At 37.5% G+C, this 25814-nt stretch overlaps 1 protein-coding gene across 3 annotated transcripts in view; it reads right to left on the reverse strand.

The window, feature by feature from the left end:
• LOC136231097 (uncharacterized) overlaps positions 1-19448 on the reverse strand; it is a 32897-nt gene extending 13449 nt beyond the window's left edge. Inside the window, exons 1-7 of one of the 3 annotated variants that reach the window (XM_066020361.1) lie at positions 19082-19443; positions 17607-17758; positions 16472-16563; positions 11003-11116; positions 6257-6587; positions 5643-5822; positions 4297-4377 (exon numbers count right to left, since the gene is read on the reverse strand). In XM_066020361.1, the coding sequence (XP_065876433.1) occupies positions 4297-4377; positions 5643-5822; positions 6257-6587; positions 11003-11116; positions 16472-16563; positions 17607-17758; positions 19082-19292 (1161 nt within the window). In that variant the 5' untranslated portion in view covers positions 19293-19443. Of the gene's footprint in view, positions 1-4296; positions 4378-5642; positions 5823-6256; positions 6588-11002; positions 11117-16471; positions 16564-17606; positions 17759-19081 lie in introns of those variants that run through there. The other 2 variants (XM_066020363.1, XM_066020362.1) reach the window with 2 other exon arrangements.
• Between the last annotated feature and the right edge of the window lie 6366 nt (positions 19449-25814).

Here is a 25814-nt window from a genome sequence, read left to right on the forward strand (position 1 = left end):
TACAAGGACCTCTGTAACCTGCAAACTTTCCCAGACTCCCCCTGAGCAACAAAACCAGAAGGTTGCTCCATGTAAACTTCCTCGCGTAGATCACCATTCAAAAAGGCATTCTTGACATCAAGTTGATAAAGCGGCCAGTTGTAAGTAGCAGCCAAAGAAACGAACAATCGAACGAAGGAGAGTTTGGCAACAGGGGAAAATGTCTCTAGATAGTCGATGCCATAAGTCTGAGCATAACCTTTTGCAACCAAACGAGCTTTCAACCGAGCAACAGAACCATCTGGATTGAACTTGACATTAAACACCCATTTGCAACCAATAGCACGCTTCTGAGATGGAAGAGACACTAGATCCCAAGTATGATTTTGTTCAAGGGCATGCATTTCCTCTTTCATTGCTTGGAGCCAACCAGGATGATTCAGTGCTTCAGAGAGGGAGGAAGGAACAACAACTGAATCTAAAGAAGCTACAAAAGACTTCGAGGAAGATGATAATGCATCATAACATACAAATGAAGAGATCAGGTAAGTGCATTAGCGGGTACCTTTTCGGAGGGCGATAGGAAGGTCAACGCTAGGATCTGAAGGTGGAATAGGATCTGGAGACGAAACTGGAGGGGGAACACTGGCAACTGGATCACTAGAAGGTGCATCACTTGAAGGACGTTAAAGCCGAGAATAAACATGACGGACAATTGGTCGAGAAGGAACAGAAACCGCCTACTCACTTACAGTATAAACAAGATAATTATCGTCAGACGGACTTGCCGGATCAATAGAAAGGGTTGATCCAAGACCATAAAAAAAAGTGTTTTCAAAAAAGGTAACATCAGCGGACACCAAATAACGACCCAAAGAATGAGAATAGCAACGATACCCTTTTTGAGTCCGAGAATAACCCACAAAGATGCACTTGATGGATTTGGGATCAAGTTTGGAGACTTGTGGTCGCATGTCTTGAACAAAACAAGTACATCCAAAAACATGTGCTGCAAGAGGAAATAAAGTAGAAGAGGGAAAAAGAAGGGAGTATGGAATCTGACCGTTAAGGACTGAAGAGGGCATACGGTTGATGAGGAAACAGGCAGTGGAGACCGCATCGGTCCAAAAGGTTTTAGGAACCTGCATATGAAACAACAGTGCTCGAGCGACTTCTAATAAGTGACGATTCTTACGTTCGGCAACACCGTTTTGCTGAGGGGTAACGATGCAAGAAGTCTGATGAATAATACCATGCTGGGAAAGATACGATTGGAAAGTGCAAGATACATATTCTTTAGCATTGTCACTTCGCAAAATACAAATAGATTTGTTAAATTGTGTGCGAATCTTAGCATGAAAGGTACAAAAGATAGTAAATAACTCTAAACGATTTTTCATAGGATAAAGCCAAGTAACACGAGAATAATCATCAACAAATGTTACAAAATAACGAAAACCAAGTTTGGACACAACAGGACACGGACCCCATACATCGGTGTGCACCAAATAAAAAGAAGACTCGACACATTTATTGACTCGCGATGGATACGAAACTCTGTGATGCTTAGCAAATTGACAAGCTTCACATTCCAGAGTAGAATCACGCGGAAGACTAGGACATAACTTTAGTAAAACTGGAAAAGACGGATGGCCAAATTGACAGTGAAGTCGCAAAAGAGACGCGCTTGTGCAAATAAGAGATTTTGACACTTGTTGATAAATTGAATCAAGTACGTACAATCCATTACCAGGTTCCCTCTACCAATAATTTTCTTCGTCCCAAGATCCTGAAAAAGACAATGGGTAGGATAAAAAACAACAGAGCAGTTAAGAGTCTTAGTAAGTTGGCTGACAGATAATAAGTTAAGAGGAAAATTGGGTAAACATAACACAGAGGATAAAGGAATATTAGATGTTGGGTGAGCTGTCCCTTGTCCAATTACAGAAGCAGTTGAGCCATTGGCTAACATAACAGATGGAAAATTGGCCAGATGTTGGAAAGAAGAAAGAATACCTGTGTTGCCGGTCATATGGTCTGTAGCACCAGAGTCAATCACCCAACTACGAGAGGAGGTGGAGAGACATGCCACATGATTACCTGTATCAGCCAAAGCGGAGGTTGAGGTTGATGGTTGTTCTGCATCATAAGTCGCAGAAAGTTGCTGAAACCGAGCATACTCATCGGCAGAAATGGTGACGGAGGACGGGGTTGGAATGATGCCACCTTGAGTTGCCATATTTGCAGATCTGCGGAGAGGGTGCTGTCCTCCCGAGTGTTGGGGCGGTTTACCATGCAGTTTCCAACAATGTTTCTTAACATGGCCTTCTCCCCCACAGTGATAGCAAGTACGAGGGGAGCTACGGTGGCCACTAGAAAGAGTATTGTCTCCAACTCTACGACCTTGACTAGCATTGCTTACCAATGCTACTGTGTCAGAAGACAATGTACCAGAAACCATTACGCCATCCTTACAGACGTTAAGTAAACGAGAATAGACTTCCGCAAGGGACGGGAGTGTCCCACTGGTCAACAGCTGTGTACGTGCCACATCATACTCAGGACCCAAACCTGCCAAAAAACACTGAACAACAACGCGCTCCTTCTGTGCTTGCATTTGTTTCACATCAGACACAATTGGAAATAGACTGTTCTCTTCCTCGTATGCTTGTTTCACTTCAGTGTAATATTGTAGAAGAGAGCGATTCTTTTGTTCTGCACGATAAATCTTTAACAACATATGAAGATGAGACATATCCTTTTTGTTAGCATACAGAAACTCGAGATATTCCCATAGTTCCCTTACGGTCTCACAATGAGTCACGACATCATCAACAGTGGGATCGAGTGTGTTTTGAATTTGATTGAACAATTTGTAATCTTCCATTAACCACTTCTTACGAGCATCAACATTTGTTTTAGGTGGCGGATTACCTGTCAAATGATCTTCTAAGTCAGCACTGTTGACAAACCGACGGATAGTCCGTTGCCACTGAGTATAATTCTGACTTCCAAGTAATTTTCGATCCGTAATTCTGGAGGAGCCTAATGTGAGCTCAGTGACAATTTTCTTTTCGGTCCCTTCTGCCATTAATTAATTTAGAATGAAATGAGATTCTTTTTTCTTCTTTTTCTTTTTTTTTTCTCTTTTTTTTCTCTTTGTTGTTTCCTTTTTTTCTTTTTTTTTTTCTTTTTTTTTTAAGAATAATACAATATAAATCAGAAAACAAAAAAGACAGCCTAAACCAGAGGAACTGTACGCAAACAGACAGAAACTATCCGAGAGAGGCAGAGTCAGGGAGAACTTTCCTTACAGCAATGATGATACAGGGCCGCCGGAAATTAGATTCCGACGCCGGATAGATAAGGCGGAGACGAAGAGGAGCCTCCACGCGCCTCCACGCGTCAGCGCGTGATAACGGAGATGGGAGGTGACGGTGGCGCGTGAAGCTCACGCGTTGCTCAGATGGTCGCCGGACTTTGGGTAAACGCCGATCGGAGGCGGAGGAGTTGAATCGGAATGGTGGTGAGATAAGATGACGTCCGAAACTTTGACAGGAATAGAACACAGAAATAGAACCCAGAAAATACTAAAATCTTGACAGGAACACACCTCTGGGAAATACTACCCAGAAAAAAAAAGAAATCTCTCAGAACCTTAGACCTTGGGCTCTGATACCATGTAATCTCTGTAATGGTATTTCTACAAATTTATCATTCATAAGGATACAGATATATATACAGATTTAGTCTACCATCTTATCTCTAAAGTCAAGGAGATAAGTCTAACCTACAGGCAGCCCATACCTACCCTACAAGCAGCCCTTAGCAGTCAAGCAACCCTTAGCAGTCTACACCATACCATTACACAAAGAAAGGATAGCAGCTTGCAAGCCCTTACTGCAAATTCATGTCAAGAATATTCCTTATGAGGGTTTGAAGCCGTCAAATATTTTGGACTACCAAAAATTACAAGATGTTGTAAAACAATTCATAATAAAATTCATTTTTCTGAAGCATCATTATCTTAATTGCTACAGCATCAAAAGACTCGTAAGAAATAACTAAAAAAAGACATGATGAAATGGTTGAGAAGACTATTTTCATAACAGAATTAATATTCAGAAACTTTGGGATTGTACAGATCATATTACTGTAGTAGGACAAAGAATTATGGAAAAAATTTTATGTTTCCTCACTTTTTAAACTTAGATTGACAAAGATGAAAGCCATTGGCTGTTGACAACAAGATATAGGCATCCCCCCTCACATACATTCTATTGTCTCATTTTCACCAATACAAAAGAGATAAAGTACCTGCACATATAGTTCAGGCTCATTTCTACCCTCTGGTTCAAGAAAAATTTGATGTGATTCTTTATCTTGAAATCTCACAATCTGTAAATAAAAGAAAGATTGGGACGCGATTAAGATTGTTAAAGTTCAGTAGCATTCTCGCTCACTGCTACAAAATAAAATTGCAGGAACAACAAAAATTTATTTTCTATCTTTAATTTAGTTTTCTAGAAAAAAAAAATAGAAGATTGTGAATAATCAAAATATATTGCTAATGATATATTTTTTTGTGACAACACAACCATTAAAAAAAATTTCAGAAAACTTTTATGTATTTATAGGTTATTCATTTAGTTATTCAGTTAATGCTTCGTCATTGGAGAGGAGAAGTGGAGGAGTGTTGCACCCTAAATGGTGAAACTCCAGAGGCTTAAAACTCTTCAATCTAAGTTGTCGTTTTGTTTGTTCTACAATTCTCCACCAAATTAGAGCTTAATAAGTGACATCATGTTTTGTAATTATAGCAAGCTTCATTCCGTTCGTTTCTATTTAAGATAGAAAATTGTTCCTGGGGCCTTTACTAACAAGTTTGAGCTTTTAGGCTGAGTGGTTCTTTGGCATTTTCAGCATTGTGAAAGTGTTGGAAACTTAAACACACCCTCTAGGTAGTTTGGGGAACAGGTACGGCTATAAGATGAATATGGAGGTCAGTGGTAGAAACAATCATAAGTGCATTGGTTGTGCTTTGTTGCAGTTGCTGTTGCACTCAGAATTGGATGGAGAGAAATGCAGAAATTGCCAAAAATCATTGCAAACCAAAAGCAATCATCTGTGTCCTGTACTTCAAACACTTCCAAAGGAATTTCTTAGGGTATTATTCATCTATTATTGATCTCACATAGAGCCACTACTTTCTCAGTCTTAATCGTATTTACACTTTTGCTTATTGCTTTTCTGTAAGTAGGATAGGAGGATACGCTATCCTCCTTGTTGCAATCTTCTTTCTTGGCAAAATTCTTTACTTAATGAGACAGACGCAAAACAACCAAAGGAAAACACAATTCTTTATATTTTATCTTGGGGAGAAAGAAAATGTATGACATGATTCCATAAATGTAATTGTGATAAACCAGTTTGCAACTTCACCAATTAATGAACTATTCAACCCCAGAAAACCAACACTTTCTGGGTCATTCCATTGATCTGAATCAGCCCCAAAGTTCTTGCAGCAATTTCAAAATTTAATCTCGTTAGCACTTTATCCAACTTTGAAATACCAAAGATGCGATTGAGTTGCCAGTCCTAATATCACAAGGCTACTCAGGGAATCTAAAGAAAAATGATATATATGAGTCATAAAGTGTAACCTTATCTTCAATAGAAGGACAGTATCTAGGCCCCTTCGCTTCAACCCATCCTCCATAAGTGGGAGTTTCATGCAAATTGTCTTTTATAAGCTGATGTGTTATTTTTGTAGTACGTGTAAGGTAGCAGCACATTTGTTCCCTTTCAATGTGAACATCAGGATCAAAACTAAACCAGCTGACCTGTTGGCCATCCATTCAAATCAGAACACAACTGTAAATAAATGCAAATTAAAGAAAGAAAGAAAGAAAGAAATGCGAATGTCTTTTAACAGGCAGTCTACCTTAACAAGCACAGAATTAAATCTATAACATTATGTACCTGGCCATTCAGGTAACTGCATGAGAAAGGGTATGTAATAGTACAGATATGGCAGTGACATTTCACTGAAACTAAAGTTTCGTTGTCTGAGGACAAGTTTATAATTGAGTGGATAAAGAAGAAAAAATCCTATTTAAGAGTAGGTATATGGACATCAGACACAGGGTGGTGTCGGTGTGTGGGATTGTTGGCAGATAAAAAGAGCAATATGTAATCTTCAAGTTTTAAGCAGACTCTGAAGAATCATTTTAATTTTAAATATAACCAAATCTGAATATGAGATTAAATGAAGGACCTCTTGATCCCCAAGCTGAGGTTCCAATGCAGAAAAGTCTACTGTACGAATGTCCACGCGAGCTGGAGTTCCAGTTTTTAACCTATCAGTTTCAAATCCAAGGCGTTGCAAGTTCTCAGTGAGCCCTTGTGAAGCTGATTCGCCAGCCCTTCCTGCAGGCATAGAAGTTCTACCAATCCAAATTTTACCACTCATAAAAGTTCCAGTAGTTAGAATAACTGAAGGAGCATAGAAATTCATCCCAAAAAAAGTGCAAACGCCTTCCACATTATCATTCTTCCCCAGTAAGATATCTGTTACCATTGCCTCCCTGATCGAAAGGTTTGGAGTCCTGGAAAAATATATTACAAGAAAATCACATGGATTAGCTGGTGGCTACTTAGGCATTCAAAACTGCACTCAAAGCAATGAAAAATTAAAAACAGTAACTGGAAGTGCAAATCACAGTAAAAACGTTGATTAATGTTGGAGAAAGCCTTCTATTAAATGGAAAATGTAGATTGGTGCGGAGAAACATTTGACCACCCAAAACCTACTAAATAAAAAACTGCAGTTTGGCTTTTTTGGTCCATTTTCTGATTTTACCTTTGAAACCAAAATTTATATGTATTCACTTACGCATTCACAATTGAAGTTATTGAAAAAATGACAGTACACGAAAAAGTACAAATCACAGTAAAACTGTTGATTAACATGGAGAACCCTTTTATTAAACCAAAAGGAAGTATTAAATTCTGGCATTTTGGTTCATTTTGCTATTGCATGTTTGATACCAAACAATCAGGCAAACACGCATATTAGTAGTTTTTTTACGGTTACAAACCCAAAGGACCAAAGAGTCCCCGATTGTGCTTAAACAGCTACTAGCCTGAGGGAATTTTGGTCATGGTGAGTATTTGAATGTGAGACCTCTTACCATAGTTGTTAAAGGCGAAAGGCGAGCCGAGGCGATAAGGGCAAAATATCGCCTTGAGGCGAGACGAGAGGTGAGGCGACAAACAAATTAAAAAACACAAAAATTTATAATACATATAGATTTTATTTTTACATAGCTTATACTCTAGACTCATAGAACTATTATTTAATTGTAAATCCTCCATTACTGTTAACACCTAACTCAAAAAATTAAAATACATATAGATTTTACAGCTTATACACTAGACTCGTATTATTATTTAATTGTGATGAAATCCTCCACTACTTAACACCTGGCACTGTTAAATCCAGCCACCATTACCAGCTACCTCCACTACCACCTACTCACCACACCTCCTATAACCCACAACATATCATAACAACAACAAATAAGGAATCAAGATTAAAAATTTATTGCATGGTAAAAAAAAATCAAAATTCAGAGCAGGAAATAATATCTTAGAAAGGTAGAAGAGAAGCTCTTCAAGTAAAGCAACATGGGGCCCTTGAAGAAATAGATGTAATAGAGATATAACAGCAAAATTCTGCTGAAAGGCGAGGAATTTTACTCAGTATTTGAAGCTTTTATTGTTTCTTATCATTTATTTGAAATCTCACCCTTAAATCTTTCTTCCCCCCCTTAAAAGTTGGCTAAAATGCCTCAGATGCAAGAGGCGATCGCCTCAACGCCTTGATCGCCTCTCGCCCGGCGAGGTGAGGCGGTCGCCTTTAGCACATTGCCGCCTTACAAGGCACTGAGGCAATGGAAGCATCACCTCAGTCGCCTCTCGCCTGAGGCAACCGAGGCGATTGCCTTTCACAACTATGCCTCTTACTATGGATCATTCCCACTCATATGAATGCAACCGAGTGTTAAATCTTAAGCTTAATGTTTACCAAACAGTGCAATTTTAAGTCTTATTAATGAAAGATGCATTTTTTTCATGTCCAACCTCCAGCGTGTTGTCCATCCAATAAAGCTTGAATTTGCACATTGTTAGAGATAATAATAAAAGCTATCGTTGGGCCTTAACTATCAGCTTAAGCTTTTAATTCAATTGGTTCCTTGACATGGTATTGGAGCCTCTTAGACCAAGTGGTCAAGGGTTCGAATCCTGGCAACACCATTCGTTGATTAAATTTCAATAAATTGTAAGATGGGTCTGTGTTGTACACAACACATGCTGCAACTGCAAGCCCAAGGGGCATTCACATGAGGGAGTGTGTTAGAGATAATAAATATGATTAATTGTTTCGAGGCTCTTCAAGCACCTTTTAGGTGGATCCTCTTCCAATTAAAGTTCGTTGCATACACTAGAACTCGAACTCAAGATCACTAACTTAAGCAATTTGAGGCCATTAACCACTCAAGCCGCTCTTCAAGCACCTTTTAGGTGGATCCTCTTCACAATTAAAACTTGTTGCATACACTAGAACTCCAACTCAAGATCACTAACTTAAGCAACTTGAGGCCCTTAACCACTCAAACCAATCTTAACTGGTTATTTACAACTGATTACTAATGTGTTATATTGCTACTGTTTATTACTAATGTGTTATGTTGCTTTGCTATTGTAATTATAATTAAACTTAATCATATTACTGCTGTTTTGGTTTGGTTGTGCTGATTGGAATCAAAATCCGACTTTGTAGATGAATGTCTTGGAGTTGAAGAGGATGAATATTGAAAACACTAAAGATGAATTTGATGTTGGAGATGATGATAGTAATAGTGGTGATTTTGATGAGTGATGAATATGAACTATGAAGATTTAAGTGGTTAATGAAAAGTAGTTATTATTAGACTATTATTAGTTAATTAACTTACAATTTGGTTCAACTTTAGTTTTCATGAATTATTATTAGGTAATTAAATTAGAATTTTATGAATTGTGATTATTTTTCTTTAGTACGCCTTGTGTCTTTCAGGCGCACGCCTGCGCCTTGCACGTTGCGCCTTGGCTCCAGGACCCCTTGCACCTTTAACAACTATGCCTAACAAAGTCTCACCTTCACTAGTCAAGAAATAAGAAGGGAAGGAAATCTAAAAGACCTGCCTGATTTGAGTTCAGCAAGTCAAGCATCATCCTATTTCATAAATCTTATTTGAGAGATGACGTTCTTTTACTTGACTGCACATCTCAACCTTGTTCAGACTTCGACATGGTAATTAAACAGAACCACTACCACATCTAATTTGTTTAACTTTTAATGCACTTTCCCTTGTATTGAGATAGAGAGATTATACAGGCTAACCTTGGGCATTTTGACCTTTCAGCATGAGTATGACATCAGTAATATAAGGATCTGGTGGAGAGTCAAAATATGAAAGAAATTCAGCAAATATTAACCTACAAAACGTTCTTAATCTACTGCCTCACTTTTTAGAATTATTATTAAACATAACTGTGCGTATGCTTCTCCACTCCTGTAATTGTCATACAATATTCAAAATGCAGCATACGTCAAACGAAGGGGTATGGTTTTAGTTTAAACAGCATCAAAAGCCATGTGTATATTTTTTGTGCTCATTGTTGCTTAATTCAATCAAAAGAACAAGATGTTGATCATTTTTTACAAAATTAAGTTTTGAAGACAGTGGTAAGAACCAGAAAGATTTTAATAGTCAAGACAATTTATTCGGCAACAATTCAAGCCATTTCTGGATATTTTGACTACAAAGCCAACCAAAAATTTGAAAATCAACAATAAACTCTAACAATTTCCCTTGACCATGACATTTTATTTGGTCCCACCTGTTTCTTTCTGCTCGTAATTCAAGTGATAGAGTTAAGATTCGAGAAAGATGAATTTGCAGTCAGAGACAGGCAATTCTCTGACAATTTAGGAAAGTAAAGGAATGTGAGAAATTTAAGTTCAAAGCAGCACAGTCATCCCTACACTCTCACCAGCGCAGTTTACTAAAAACTAGTGCGACAAACATAGTCTCAAAATTCAGTCAAAGCATCAAACGAGTTAGATTCTTCACTCAAATAACCCCATCTTCATGCAGAGATCTGTTTACATAATTACCACACTATCATCATCCAGATCTGCATCTATCTCTCCACAAATGTAGATATCTCTATGTCAAGGAACCAATTGAACCAAAAGCTTAAAGTTGATAGCTAAGGTCCAATAATAGCTTTTATTGTAATCATTAACACACCCGTGCATGCGAATGGCCCTAGGCTTGAAGCGTATACAACACAAAACCATCTTACCATGTGTTGAAATTCCATCAATTAATGGGGTTGTCAGGATTCGTACTATGGACCTCTAGGTCTAAAAGGCCTTGATACAATGTCAAGGAAACATTTGAACCAAAAGTTTAAGATGATAGTTAAGACCCAATAATAGCTTTTATTATAATCTGTGACAATCTCTTTCTACCTCTAACACAGACATAAACATGCACATGTGCACTGAGACAGTCACAATGTCGCAGCACCATTTTTCTCTATCTATCACTTTTACATGTTCAACGGCACTTAATAAAATAGCAAGAGCATTTACCGAGACAGTATAAGCACTGGATTAGCAGTTTTTCAGGTACTAAACCTGCTGAAGTAGGACTTCGTATTTCAATCAAAACAAACTATAGCATTACGTACATCAGCTTAGCTTACATAGATTTCCTCTTTAAACAATACTAGTGTAGGTATTAATCTAGACCGAGTACAACTCTTTATAAAAGTTCAGATGCAATACAACATTAGCAACTTCAAACACCCCCTTTCAAAGATAAGAATTGATATTACCGAGTGCAAGTCCAACCAAAGCGATTAATGGGTACAGGATAAAATAATAAACTTGAATTTTTTGACTTACCTCTCCACTATCTTTTTCATTTCCATAGCATATTCTCTTTTGTCAGTTTGAGCACGCAAAGCTCGAACTGCAGGACCTCTTGACATGTTCAGCACACGCTTTTGCAAATAGCACCTAAAGCACAGAAATGGCAATTAAAGGTTCTATTCAGAATCACTATAACCTTTGTTATAAACATCCATCATATCAATAAGTACCAGGGCCATATTGAAGATATCAAGCAGCCACAGGTCAAACACATGGATTTTTCCAACCATTAATCACTATACAATTTAATGCAGTGATGCTTGTGAACGATAATGTCCAATTACAACTCCACCAAGAAAATTGGTGAAAATTTATCTCTCTAGTGATCAATAATATCCAATTGCCACTCTATTAAAACCCAACAAATTGGTAAAATTCATAGTTTATCAGACACCATCTTAGATGCCATTTCGAACAAATTTCCATGTAGAGCAATCCTAGAAAAAACAAGAAAGTGTTTTATACTAGCTTTAGATTTCTCGTGAGGAATTGCAAATTGACCATGCCCCGCCCGAGTATTCATCACACACGAATGCCCACAGGGCTTGAAGCGTGCACAACACAGGCCCATAACACCATGTCCTGCAATCTAATCAACAAATGGAGTAGCTAGACCACTTGGTTAAAGAGGCTCTGATACCGTGCTCCCAATAAAAATCAAAGTCTCTAATTCTCTTAACTTGTCTAATTCAAACTCTTTTGACTTTGATTTTCTTTCTTTAATTACTGTGCCTGAATTTTGTAATGCCGATTTCTTTCATAATATTGAAGGATTGACTGCCATAATTTTAACCAATACTTAATATTAAACTTTAAAAGGATCTTTAGAAAATTTTGCTTAGTATCTTTATTTCATTGACATTTTGACTATGTTACATTTGTAATCCCAAAGAAGTTCTGCTTCTGCATATTTAGGATAACTACATCTTGTTCAGAATAATCAATTGAAGTAAGCCTCACCCCTGTGTAACACATTTTTAGGCAAAACATTTACATATTGTAATCTGTGTTTTTGCTATTTCTACATTCAATATAACATTACATACACATATATATACACACACACAGCTAGGGGACACTTTACCCTACAAGCAGCACACTTAGGTGCTGTAGCAGCCCTTCAGTTGACTTGGGCAGACTCTAGCAGACTCTACATTTATTACACTCCCCCTCAAGCTGGAGCATAGATGTTAATCATGCCCAGCTTGTTACATATATAGTTAACCCGATTTCCTGGTAACGCTTTGGTAAATACATCTGCCAATTGGCTCCCCGTTCTGATATGTTGAGTTGTGATTGTGCCATCTTCTAGCTTTTCTCGAGTAAAGTGGCAGTCGACTTCTATGTGTTTTGTTCTTTCATTGAATACAGGATTGTTGGCGATATAGATGGCTGCTTCATTGTCACACCATAACTTCATAGGTTTTGTCTGACCAAACCCAATCTCACCAAGAAGATTTCGTAGCCACACAAGTTCACATGTAGTTTGTGCCATGGCCCTGTATTCAGATTCTACACTCGATCTGGATACCACATTCTGCTTTTTACTTTTCCAGGATACAAGATTCCCTCCGACAAATGCACAGTAACCCGTAGTAGAACGTCTATCTGTAAGATCTCCTGCGTAATCTGCATCTGTAAAACCTTCTACAATGTGGTGACCATGATTTTGATACAGTAAACCATGCCCCGGAGTCCCTTTTAGATATCTATAGCATCCCAATGTGAAGTTCTAGGAGATGACATGAATTGGCTTACAACACTCACTGCGAAGGAAATATCAGGACGAGTGATTGTAAGATAGTTCAATTTTCCAACGATTCGTCTATACTTTTCAGGATTCGAAAGTAAATCTCCATCGTCAGTCTTCAACTTCCCATTTGGCATCATAGGTGCATCACATGTCTTTGCCTCAATCAATCCAGCATCATTTAATACATCTAGGCAATATTTTCTCTGGGTGAGATAAATCCCTTTACGGCTCCGAAAAACTTCAATACCCAAGAAATATTTCAAGTGTCCTAGGTCCTTTGTCTGAAAACAAGTGCCAAGGAATTCTTTCAGTTTCGTAATACCAGTCTCATCATTCCCAGTAATTACAATATCATCAACATGCACCCAGAACTAGATGATGAGTAGAACACAGAATGATCATAGGCACTCCGATGAAGACCAAATTCTTGTACGACAGCACTGAATCGTCCAAACCAGGCACGAGGAGACTGCTTCAAACCATACAAGGACCTTCGTAACTTGCAAACTTTCCCGGACTCCCCCTGAGCAACAAAACCAGGTGGTTGCTCCATATAAACTTCCTCGCGTAAATCACCATTCAAAAATGCATTCTTGACATCAAGTTGATAAAGTGGCCAGTTGTAAGTAGCAGCCAAAGAAACAAACAATCGAATGGAGGAGAGTTTGGCAACAGGGGAAAATGTCTCTAAATAGTCGATGTCATAAGTCTGAGCATATCCTTTTGCAACCAAGCGAGCTTTCAAACGAGCAACAGAACCATGGGGGTTGAATTTGACAGTGAACACTCATTTGCAACCAATAGCACGCTTCTGAGATGGAAGAGACACAAGATCCCAAGTATGATTCTGTTCAAGGGCATGAATTTCTTCTTTCATTGCTTGAAGTCAGCCAGGATGAGCCAGTGCTTCAGAAAGAGAGAAAGGAACAGCAACCGAATCAATCGGAAGATGGTGAAGGATCTGGAGACGAAACAGGAGGGGGAACACTGGCAACTGGAGCGCGGGGAGTTGCAGCACTTAAGGGATGTGTGCGTCGAGAATAAACGTGACGGATAATCGGACGAGAAGGAACAGAAACCACCTGCTCACTGACAGTGTAAACAAGATAATCATCATTAGTAGGACTTGTCACATTAACAGAAGGAGTTGATTCACGACTAAAGAAAGAAGTGCTTTCAAAAAAGGTAACAGCAGCAGATACCAAATAACGACCCAAAGAAGGAGAGTAGCAACGATACCCTTTTTTAGACCGAGAATAACCTATAAAGATACACTTGATTGATTTGGGATCAAGTTTGGAGACTTGTGGGCGCATGTCTTGAACAAAACAAGTACACCGCATCTGTCCAAAAAACTTTAGGAACCTGCATATGAAACAACAGTGCACGAGCAACTTCTAATAAGTGACGGTTATTACGTTCACCAACACCATTTTGCTGAGGGGTAACGATGCAAGAAGTCTGATGAATAATACCGTGTTGAGAAAGATATGATTGGAATGTATTAGATACATATTCTTTAGCATTGTCACTTTGCAAAATACAAATAGATTTGTTAAATTGTGTGCGAATCTCAGCACGAAAGGCACAAAAGATAGTAAATAATTCTGAACGAGATTTCATTGGATAAAGCCAAGTGACACGAGAATAATCATCAACAAAGGTGACAAAATAACGGAAACCAAGTTTGGACACAACAGGACACGGACCCCATACATCAGTATGCACCAAATAAAAGGGAGACTCGACACGTTTATTGATTCGCGGAGGATACGAAACTCTATGATGCTTAGCAAACCGATAAGCTTCACATTCTAGAGTAGAATCACGCGGAAGACTAGAACATAATTTTAGCAAAACTGGCAAAGACGGATGACCAAATTGACAATGAAGTTGTAAAAGAGACGCGCTTGTGCGGGCAATGGATCTTGGCACCTGTTGATAAGTTGAATCAAGGACATACAATCCATTCACCAAGTTCCCTCTACCAATAATTTGCTTCGTCCCAAGATCCTGAAATAGACAATGGGTAGGATAAAAAACAACACAACAGTTAAGAGTCTTGGTAAGTTGGCTGACAGATAATAAGTTTAGAGGAAAATGGGGTAAACATAAAACAGATGATAAAGGAAGAGTAGATGTTGGGTTAGCTGTCCCTTGTCCAATTACAGAAGCACTTGAGCCATTAGCTAACATAATGGACGGAAAATTGGTCACATGTTGAAAAGAAGAAAGGATACATGTGTTGCCGGTCATATGGTCTGTAGCACCAGAGTCAATAACCCAACTACGAGAGGAGGTGGATAGACATGCAGCATGATTACCTGTATCAGCTAAAGCGGAGGTGAAGGTTGATGGTTGTGCTGCACCATAAGTTGCAGAAAGCTGCTGAAACCGAGCATACTCATCTGCAGAAATGGTGACAAAGGAAGGGATTGGTACGATGCCACCGTGAGTTGCAGTATTTGCAGATCTCCTGGGAGCATTCTGTCCCGAGTATTGAGGCGGTTTACCATGTAATTTTCAGCAATTTTTCTTAACATTTCCTTCTCCCCCACAGTGATAACAAGTACGAGGGGAGCTACGGTTGCCACTAGGAAGAATAATGTCTCCACTTCTGCGACCTGGACAAGCATTACTTACCAAGGCGGCTGTGTCAGAAGACAATGTACCAGAAACTGTTACGCCATCCTTACAGACGTAATTTTGACTCCGAATTAATTTTCTATCCGTAATTTTGGAGGACCCTAACGTAAATGCAGTCACAATTTGCTTTTCAATTCCTCCTGCCATAAAACTAGATGAAAATATATATATATATATATATATATATATTTTCTTGTTTTTTTTTTTTTTGCTTTCTTTCTTTCACTGTTTTTTTTTAAATAATAACAGCAGTACTAATAAATGTAAAACCGGAGCAGTAGAGAAACCCTAAAAACTAAAGTTACGCAACACAGTTGAAGAATAGAAGGGGGCAGGTTCAGAGGATAACTTCCCTGACACAGGCGAGCACCAGGAATGGCCGGAATTGTTATTCCGACGCCGGAGAAGTAAACCGGTACCGAGGAGGAGAAGCCACCCGCCGGCGCGTGATGACTGATGTGAAGGATGGAGGAGGCGCGTGGAGCCCACACGCTGGTCAGATGGTGGCCGGAATTTGCAGGAGCGCCGATCGGAGGAGGAGAAGAGGAATGGGAAGGGTGGTGAGATAAAATGATGGACCAAACTATAACCCAAGAGACCCAAGCTGTTGACTGATTCTAACCCTGGGAAATACTACCTAGAAACGCAAACAGCAAAAGATTCACAGAACCTTAGGGCTCTGATACCATGTAATCTGTGTTTTTGGTATTTCTACATTCAATATAACATTAATACATACACATATATATACACACACAGCTAGGGGACACTTTACCCTACAAGCAGCACACTTAGGTGCTGTAGCAGCCCTTTAGTTGACTTGGGCAGACTCTAGCAGACTTTACATTTATTACACATATCAATATTCCTTATACTATATGCAAAAATAAATAAATACATATACTAGAAAAGATCAGTTGAAACCAACGCAGAAGTGAGAAAAGCATTCCTTCTAAAGTTGTTGAATGCACCAATAACCATCAAAACAAACAAGACTGATCAACAGTAACCTTCTACTGACCATAAATGTCATTGGATATTACCTATCTGCAACCTTCCCGATTTCACCTCCAAGTGCATCCACTTCATGAACTAGTTGTGATTTTGCAGGTCCACCGACAGCTGGGTTGCAAGGCTGTATAAAATTCTTCTCAGTAAGAGTAATCTTCAAAGTTCAAACCCATATTGTATGAAAACACATACATGCATCTGAAACTGTATTTTGTAATAGAAATTAAAGCTAGCAAAAAATAAATAATTATTATTCACAACAATTTATCTCAAAACATATATATATGAAATATAACTATCCATAATTTAAATTGTTAAGACATATGGGCTTCAAAATAGAAGTTCAATTCAATGAACACTATTCACGAAATACTCAAACTCTATGCAAAATATATGAAACTGACTCGAACTTCTATAGCCCTACGCTCAACCTTAAGCAGTTCAGTTAGCAAACAGGATAAATTTTAATATCAAACTAAACCCAAATAGCACACCAGTTTAATTAAGGATTAATTTACCGTATATTAAAAATTACAAATTGTCTAGCTGGATTGCAAAACAACTAATAAGGATACTTTTCCGACACATTATGTTTCTGCATTTCTCTGTATCATCACAAAAATAGGTCTTCCTTTACCATTTGACAATTGTAATTAACAAAGTAAAATGTACCTTTTAAGAGCACAGGGCATCATATTAACTCCTGATTTATAATATTCATCATTCTGCGATATGTATATAAAAATACCTATTTGAAGAGTTCTAAATTGAGGTACAAAAAATTATCGGAACCTATAGAATTGATTGAGTTAAAAACAAGCTCGCTTAAGTTTCTTGAATACCTTGTCGTGTCAAAGTATAGAAAGTTTAGAAACAAAAGCCATAATTGATCGAATCAAGTCTTAAGTTTCTAGTTCCAGTCAAGTTCAAGCTCAACAACATGACTAGGCTTTATCATACCCCAAATTTGCAGTCAAACACCAATCAATTGCCAATATGTGGAAAAACCTATTCTTGCAGTGAATATAATTCTCTTCTTTTGAAAGCCTTTAACAAGAATAGTAACTGGGCTAATTGCAATTCATCCATACAGCAACTACAAGTTTGATCCAGTAACCTTCAAAAATATGATCAAAGATATTCATAAAATTGGCTTGAAAAGATAACCTGCCATGCTATTCGATCTATATTAAGGGTGAGAAGAAGAGTTTTTGCCCCCAAGCGAGCAGATGCAAGAGCTGCTTCACAACCTGCATGTCCTCCTCCAACCACTATGACTTCATATCTTTCATCAGCAGTTCCATTATGACTATTGCAGTCTGCAAAATGAGTATTAGTTCATTTAAGTGATTAACTAATCCATCATATAAAAACTAGTAATTATGTAAATCTCAACTTAACGATTGAAAATAACAAGAGAAATCCAATTAGTAAAAGAAAATCACATAAGATTTTCAAAAGCTCAAATCCGAAAATTGTAGAACAAGCGAGTGGGTTCTATGGACAGCACTGTGCACATTAGCTTGAAGAGTAGCGTGAATAGTGTCAATAAAAAATAGCCATAAACAATACTCTAAATAGTACTTATGGACACTGAACAGTAACTCAAGGATGGCAATTTATGGATTCAGATCCATCTTTCTTAGGAGTAACACCTATGGGAGAAATTGTATTACAACTCAAATCAATATTGCTGGGAAAAAAATAGAATTAATTGAAATCTGCAAAAATAGCATTACAAGTATTTATAGACTTTGATTAATCCTAGACCAACAAAACAGGATTAATTAACACTGCTTGCCACAATTCTGGGTGCAGCTAGCAAATTGATGAATTATTGGAGTTGTCTCTGAGGGAGAACTTAACTACTAATGGCTCCAGAAGTTTGCTTTATGTTGTCTTTCTGAAAGTGATCAACCTTTAAATCCAATTCACCATTTGAAAGGTGATAGATGAAGATTAATCAACAATCCCAAATGACCTTGAAGCACTAATACCAACTGACGTAGTATATGAAGTAGCCTAGGCTTTGTGAATAGTGCCAGCGAGACATTGTGTAAGCATTGAAGGAGTCATTTGAAAGGTAATTGTAGTGCAGTAAGATCATGAAAGGTTAGGCTTCAATTTTATGTCCTTCTTTCTTCAGGAGTTACACCTATGCAGGAAATTGTATCCCACATAAGACTGATACTAATAGTTCAAGACTCTGTACTAGTAAACATCAGCTACCACATCACTTCTATCAACCCTTTCAATGGTTAACACGTCCACTTTCTTACGAATGCAATAACTCTAGTCAATCCTTACATTGCCAGACGTAAACCTAACACTTGCTATAAAATAAACACACGTATTTCACTACCCAAGACTCACTGTGACACATACTTGGCATCTTCCGTAAGTTACTCTTTAGCTTAGCCGTCTGCAATCATTTAAAACCTCCATAACTAAGTTTCTCTTTAAGAAGTACAGCCTATATTGTGGGAATTTGAGCGTCACCAACTAAAAACGTTAGATTACTTATCTGGATTCTGGAGTCGTAATGAAAAGCGACTAAAATTAGATTTCCTTTCCCATTATTTAGCTACATTCCGAGAATTAACTGAGTTGCTGAGAAACTGGAAAAGGAAATTAGAACTTACTAGAAGCAGGAGACGTTGAGGCGGAGGCAACGGAGAAGCGGCGAGAGAACGTGGGATTGAGTAAAGCGGGGAAGCGGATGAAATTGCGGGGGAAGGAAAAGGCGGGAGATTGATGGATAAAAAGAGAGGAGTGGGAGAATGAAGGTGGAAATAGAGGAAAGGAAAGAGGGAAGTGATGGAAAGTAAGACGAGATAGATGGAGAGAGACCATTGCTAATTGCTATTGTATTTCGTTTTAGTTGCAGAAGCTAGGTAGAGAGAGAGAGCATGGCACACAACAAGATAACAAAAAGGCTGGCTAAACCCCATTTGGCCCCTCAACTCAAAGGCATAAGAAAATATTTACTTCTCCTTCTAACTCCAATATCACTTCTGCTACTACTTCCTTTTTTTCTATTCCCATTCTCTTTCATTTTCACTACTATTATATACATCAAATCAATTAAACTGTGATTTAAATCTTCTTTTTTGTTTTAAAAAAAACTATCTCATTTTCATTCTTTTTTTTTTTTTACTGATCACAAATACAATTCAATTGTGTTTACTATGTTCTTAGAATCGAGATGGAAGTGGGTAAAAAAGAAGGTGAAGGCTTAGGTGTTGTTTGATAAAACTAAAATGGTGGAAAAATATTGTTATCAAACGCACTTAAATTAAATAAGTGCTTAATATTTTAATTTAAGTCATTAAGTGGTTTATCAAACAATGCCTTAATTGGTGGGTTTTGAAGAATTTATGGACCCTTTGCTAATTTGAGGAGAACATTGACTTTATAGTTTAGAAGGTCAAATGAGCTTTATAGTAACGGAGCAATTTTAGAGGTGGAGTGAGTTTTTTATTGGTTAGAGTATGACTAGGCACAATTTGGTCCAACTCATGGATCGTATAGGCAAGCCCTGTTTGAGGTTTCTGATTTCTTGATTTTTTTTTCGGTTCTGTTACTGTTTATTCTTGTTTTGTCTGTTATCTACCAAAAAAAAAGTTTTTTCCATTGGATTGAAAGTTATGGATTTATAATATTAAATCTCCAAAATTTGATTGGAAAACTAAATCTCCAAAATTGGATTGTCCAAAAATTCAATCCAATGCAATTCAGGGATTCGATTCCAATCTGATCTGGTCTAATCTAGGATTCCAGAATTCAAATAAATACTAAAAACAATTGACTTCTAAAAAATAAATTAAAAATATCATTTACAAAATATCATTTACAAAATAATAAAAAATACAAATATTTAGATTAACTTCAACTAAATAATAAATACTCATATAATATCAAAATATTTACTAAAATACGGCTTGCTTCTAATTAAAAAAATACACATATACCTTAAATTTTTCATTTACAAAATAATAAAAAAATATAGATATGTTTACCAAAATGTGCTTACTTCTAATTGAAAAAATTTAAGAATTCAATTTGTAATTCAAGAAATTATAATTAAATTAAAATTGTAATAAGTACCATTACATTATTAAACTAAATATATAATAATCCAATATTTAGTATATACTAATATAATGTAATACATATTTGTGTAAGTGTATAAATAATATAATTAACAGATTGATAACTGGTGAATGTTGAACATAATAGTCTTATTGAGTACGTGAAAGTATGGATAGAGATGCAAAATTAATAATTCTCACGTGGCTACAATTGCTTAAGTGAACTGATTGATTGCCCTAATTTATTTTCTCGGTTGCTTCGGTTCTCTGTATCAGCAGCATTTAGGTTTTCTCTTTCGACTGTCTTATTCAGAAAATGGGTTGCGATTTTTCTAGGGTTTCTCTTCCTTCTGCAACCGAAGGTTTCTCTTTCCCTCTGCAACCGAAAATTTTGACATTTCTAGGGTTTTGTCCTCTCTATTCCAGATCTCAATTTCCAGGGATTGTTCCAACTGTCGGATACAAAACTCCAAGGAATTGGGACGATCTGATTGGTTGGGCAAGCGGAAGGGTGGTGAGTTTATAAATGAATTCTAGAAAATTCTTCCAGTACTAGTGAAGAACAATGGAAGAACGTTGTAACAAGACTGAAACCCTAGCCGCCTCCGATCTAGCTATCACCTCTGCGGCTGTTTCTATCGCTCTCATGACAGGTCTTCTACTTGTCCCTTCCCCTCCGAAGGATTATATAGTTATTGGAGTTCTCTTCACTCCTAACCTACGTTTCTCAGACACTTCCAACTCCTCGATTGTTCAATCGACTACTCTAAAGCGTTTGTTTTCTTTTGTTCTTTCAAAACCTCTACAGGCGCCTACTATCTTTACTACTCATGTAATAGATATTAGCATAATCAAATCCATTAGGATTTTGCAAGGAGCTTATGACCGTCGTATCGCTCTGTGCTCTCCTCGCTAATTGGAAGGCTTGTTCTCTCGAAGGGAGATGCCCCATAGAAGGTGCTGGATTTAAAGAGAGTCGTGAATTCGATTTAGGGACTGGCTGAACCATGGAGGTTAATCTCAATTGGTCGTTGATATTTCCATGTCATAGTGCATTCTCAGAAAACCATGGAATTGGTTCTAAGCAAGGGAATCCTCAATGTTAAACCTGGGTTTTTTCGTCTTCAGCCTTGGGTGCCGGATTTTGATCCCTACGCGGAGAAATCTACGAATGCTTAGGTATGGGTTCATCTTTACTCACTCCATTGGGAATACTGGTGTCACACCCGACCCTAGACGACCTCAATCGGCATCGGGCGTGAAATAAAAAGATCGTATTCAATACTTAAGAGTCTCCAAATTATCCAACGCCATTATATTACAATTGAACTGCCAAAGTTCTAACCATAATTCTCACAATAAGCAGCCAACTTCCAAACCCCGCCTAAACGGTCGGTAACCTTCTCTATATCCTGTACTTTCTCACCTAAAACCATTAAAACATTTAAAAACGTGAGACAAAAATCTCAGTAAGAAACTATCAGCTATAAAAACCAGCTTTATTTAACATAGCTACATATATACATTTATAAAGGGATTTAATCAAAACCTTATAAAATATACTCAAAACGTAAAGTCATAATATAGTCAAAGGATTAAACCAAAATCCAAAAATATATATAATCTTGTATTCATTCTTGAGTTCAAAACCTTATAAAATATGGTAATCAAATAAGTGTTTTCTCAAACCAACTCGTATATAATCAAACGTAAAACCTTATATCAAAATCAATCATAACCGAAAACATAATCCAAATGAACTTAAAACATTGTATCCATCCTCGAGTTTCTCCCCTTAAGTATCAATCCATAACCACATATATAAGCGAAACGTCTCTTAACATTGCCTATCCCATATGGTCTTACCCAACACTTCACTGCCATACCCAATAGGTCTTCAGACTGTGTACACAGGCCATGTCCCTCACTGAACATGGTCTTCAAATATGGAACCACCGATCCGGATAACTCCCGATGGATATAAAATCATAAAATCATAACGTGCTCAAATATCCTTTCACAATCAAATTCCAAACTATTTGATAACCAAAAATCATTTGGCTTCAATTAGCCCTTTTGTATCATAAAAATCATATTTGGACTTCAACCCAAAATAATAACAACAATAACCGCAACAGATTTCTCAATCCAAAAACAATTCGTAAGAAATCATCAAATTCATTTTGTTCAATATAGAGATATATTGAAACCAAAAACATATATGTATATATGTAAATCAACCAAATTAAGCCTTAAATCAACATAATCAAGTAAAATCTGAAATTCACATAGAAGCATAATCAATAGCTTCATTTGAACCATAAATTCACAATAAAAAGCAAAATCGTGAAAAACCTCAATTTTATAAAATTCCTGCATAACCCTAAAATATCAATTTCTGAAAATTCTTTGATTATATATATATGTATACCTAAAACTCAACATATAGGTGATAGTTACTTACATTGGTCACTAATTGAAGACTACAAACCCGTTCAATTCGCCTCTAAACTCTGTCTAAGACATTTTCCTCCAAACACTGCCGAAACTCAAAAACTCTTCGGCTATGACTTAGATCTATACATAAGGATACTATGATTTAAATTTCAAGTGATTCGGACGGTCGAATATCCGAAAATCAAAGAAACGGTGGAAAAACGGTTTAGGAACGATAATCTGCAGAAGAAACGGAAAGAAGAAGAAAAGGGAAAAAGAAATCAGATAATGATCATCTCTCCCCACCTCCTGCGTATATATATATATATATATCCATATCTGGAGAATATCCCGTTTGATCCTCATCTTTATATAATCTTTTAAAAATTATCCTAAACTTTTAATTACATCTAAAATCCCCAAACTAACTCCAAACTTTTCCTAGAACACCAAATAAAAATCATACACCTAATAATTATCATATATACTAATATCAAAATATAAATTCTAGAAATTTTAGTCACGGACGTGACAATTGGTATGTACAGATACTGTCAAATATTACAAAAGGTCTGGGGTCTTATTCGGCTTGATAAGGCTACTATTGAGGGTGATTTTGGCCACTATGATTGTATGTTACTTAATGTGGATTTAGCTGGGGATCTTCCTACCCAACTTGGAATTGAACAGGAAGGTAAGAAATTTTGGATTGATGTGGTTTATGAAAGACTTCTTAGTTTTTGCAAAGTTTGTTCTTGCATAGGACACATGGCTTATGATTGTAAGAAGAATAGTAAACCAGTCTCTCTTGAATCATGCCTCCCTACTAAGGACGCAGATATTAGAGCTCGTACGGCTAAGCCACGACCTGAGAAACAACGTGGCGGACATGTTTCATCGCCCGCATTCATCAGGTACTGATAATTTATTTGTGGGAGCTACTGCTGCCCCACCCTCGCTTGACATTCCTTTGTCTTGACCGATCAATCTGAAATGGATGAGAGCGAGTGAGAGACTGTAGTTTGGAACAGAAATAAGAAATTAGGGGTTACTTCAAATCTTCCAAAAAAATTACAAACCTATTCCAAGAGGATCGGTAGGTCTTCTATTCGTTTTACATGACTGTGTTGTATTGGAACTGTAGGGGTATCAACAACTTAGATACCCAACGTTACCTTTTCCATCTATGTTCTTTGCATACGCCTGATTTTCTTTGTCTAACTGAGTCATTAATTGATTTTCCTGCTACTCGACAATCTTTATGGGATAGCATTGGGATGACTTTTGTGGCGGCTAACCAGAGGGATCGCCGGACCCTTTAGGTCTTCAAATCTGTTAATTTTGCTCATCTAATTTCTATTGTTTTGTCTCATGATCAGTTGTGCTCCTTAGCTTCTTCATTTTTGGTACTACTCAATTTGTCTGTTTTGTTTATGGTAGTGTTTGGGCTAAGCGTCACCTTGGCTTGTTTGATACCATCTCTAGTCTCCATAGTGAGTCTCCGAGTCAATGGCTCCTTTTGGGTGATTGCAATGCTCTGTTGGGGGCTCGTGAAAAGACCGGCTGACCGTCTGCATCTCGCCTTGTAGGGATTTTTGTACCTTTTTTTAATAGAATAATTGGTTGGATGTGCTTACTTTGGAACCCCAGTTCACTTGGTGTAATGGTCGTCAAAGTGTGGCTCGAGTTGACAATAGACTTGACAAGGCTATTATATTTGAGCCTTTTGCTACCTTTTGGTCTTATAGTAGTATGGTGCTCCCTATGCATCACTCAGATCACCATCCTTTACTTTTTCGTTTTACCAAAGGTAAACCATGGGTTGCTCAGTTCCGGTTTCAAAAAATATGGCTGAATCATTATGTGCTTCAGCAGGTGATCACCGACTACTGGTCTTTTGTGCACCTGTTACTTGCACCAATGCAGTTAATTAGTTATAAATTAGGAGGTCTTTATCAGGTGCTTTTGCAACGGAACTGTGAGGTATTTGGTAACCTTGATGTCAATATTTCCAAATGTGAGGAGAAGCTTCATAACATTCAGTTGGATATTGTTGCTTTTCAGTTTTCTCCTGAGCTTCATAATCTCGAGGTTTCAGGTCATGTGGATCTGGATCGTCATTTATTACAAAAGGAGATTTACCTGAAAAAGAAGAGTCGAATAGATGGCTCGAGGCGGGGGCTCGGAACAACGCTTTCTTCCATCGCTCTGACCAATCAAAAGAAGGATTCATGGGGCATTACGGAATTGGAGGTGGACGATGAGTTGATCACTGACCCTAATCAGATTTCTGCTCAAATTGTTTCTTACTACTCCAGCCTTTTTTCCAACCCCTCGGGTTTGGTGGATCTTTCACGGGTTCATGATATCATCCCGAGTCTTATGTTTGCTGACAATAATAACTCCCTTACCCGTGTTTTGAGTAGTTCTGAAATTAAGGATTCTGCCATGGCTATGGGCCCTAGTACCGCCCCGGGTCCAGATGGCTTTACCGATGAGTTCTTTCAGTCCTTTTAGGATATTGTTGGGGTTGATGTGTGTCTTATGGTTTTTTGGTTCTTTGAACATGGTTCCATTACCCCAAGCTTGAATTCAAACATCATACTCTGATTCCCAAAGTGGATGGTGCAATTAAAATTGATCAATTTTGCCCGATTGTTATAAGCAATTTTTACTATAAGATAATAACAAAAATCCTCGTGGATAGGTTGGCTCAGGTAGCTAGCATGATTGTTTCTGACAACTAGTTTGGGTTTGTAAAAGGAATGAACATCCATCATTGTATTGTTGTGGCTTTTGAAGGTGTGAATATTCTTGACAAGAAATGTTTTGGTGGCAATATGAGTCT

Source organism: Euphorbia lathyris, chromosome 5 (assembly GCF_963576675.1).
Source record: "Euphorbia lathyris chromosome 5, ddEupLath1.1, whole genome shotgun sequence".
Classification (NCBI taxonomy): domain Eukaryota; kingdom Viridiplantae; phylum Streptophyta; class Magnoliopsida; order Malpighiales; family Euphorbiaceae; genus Euphorbia; species Euphorbia lathyris.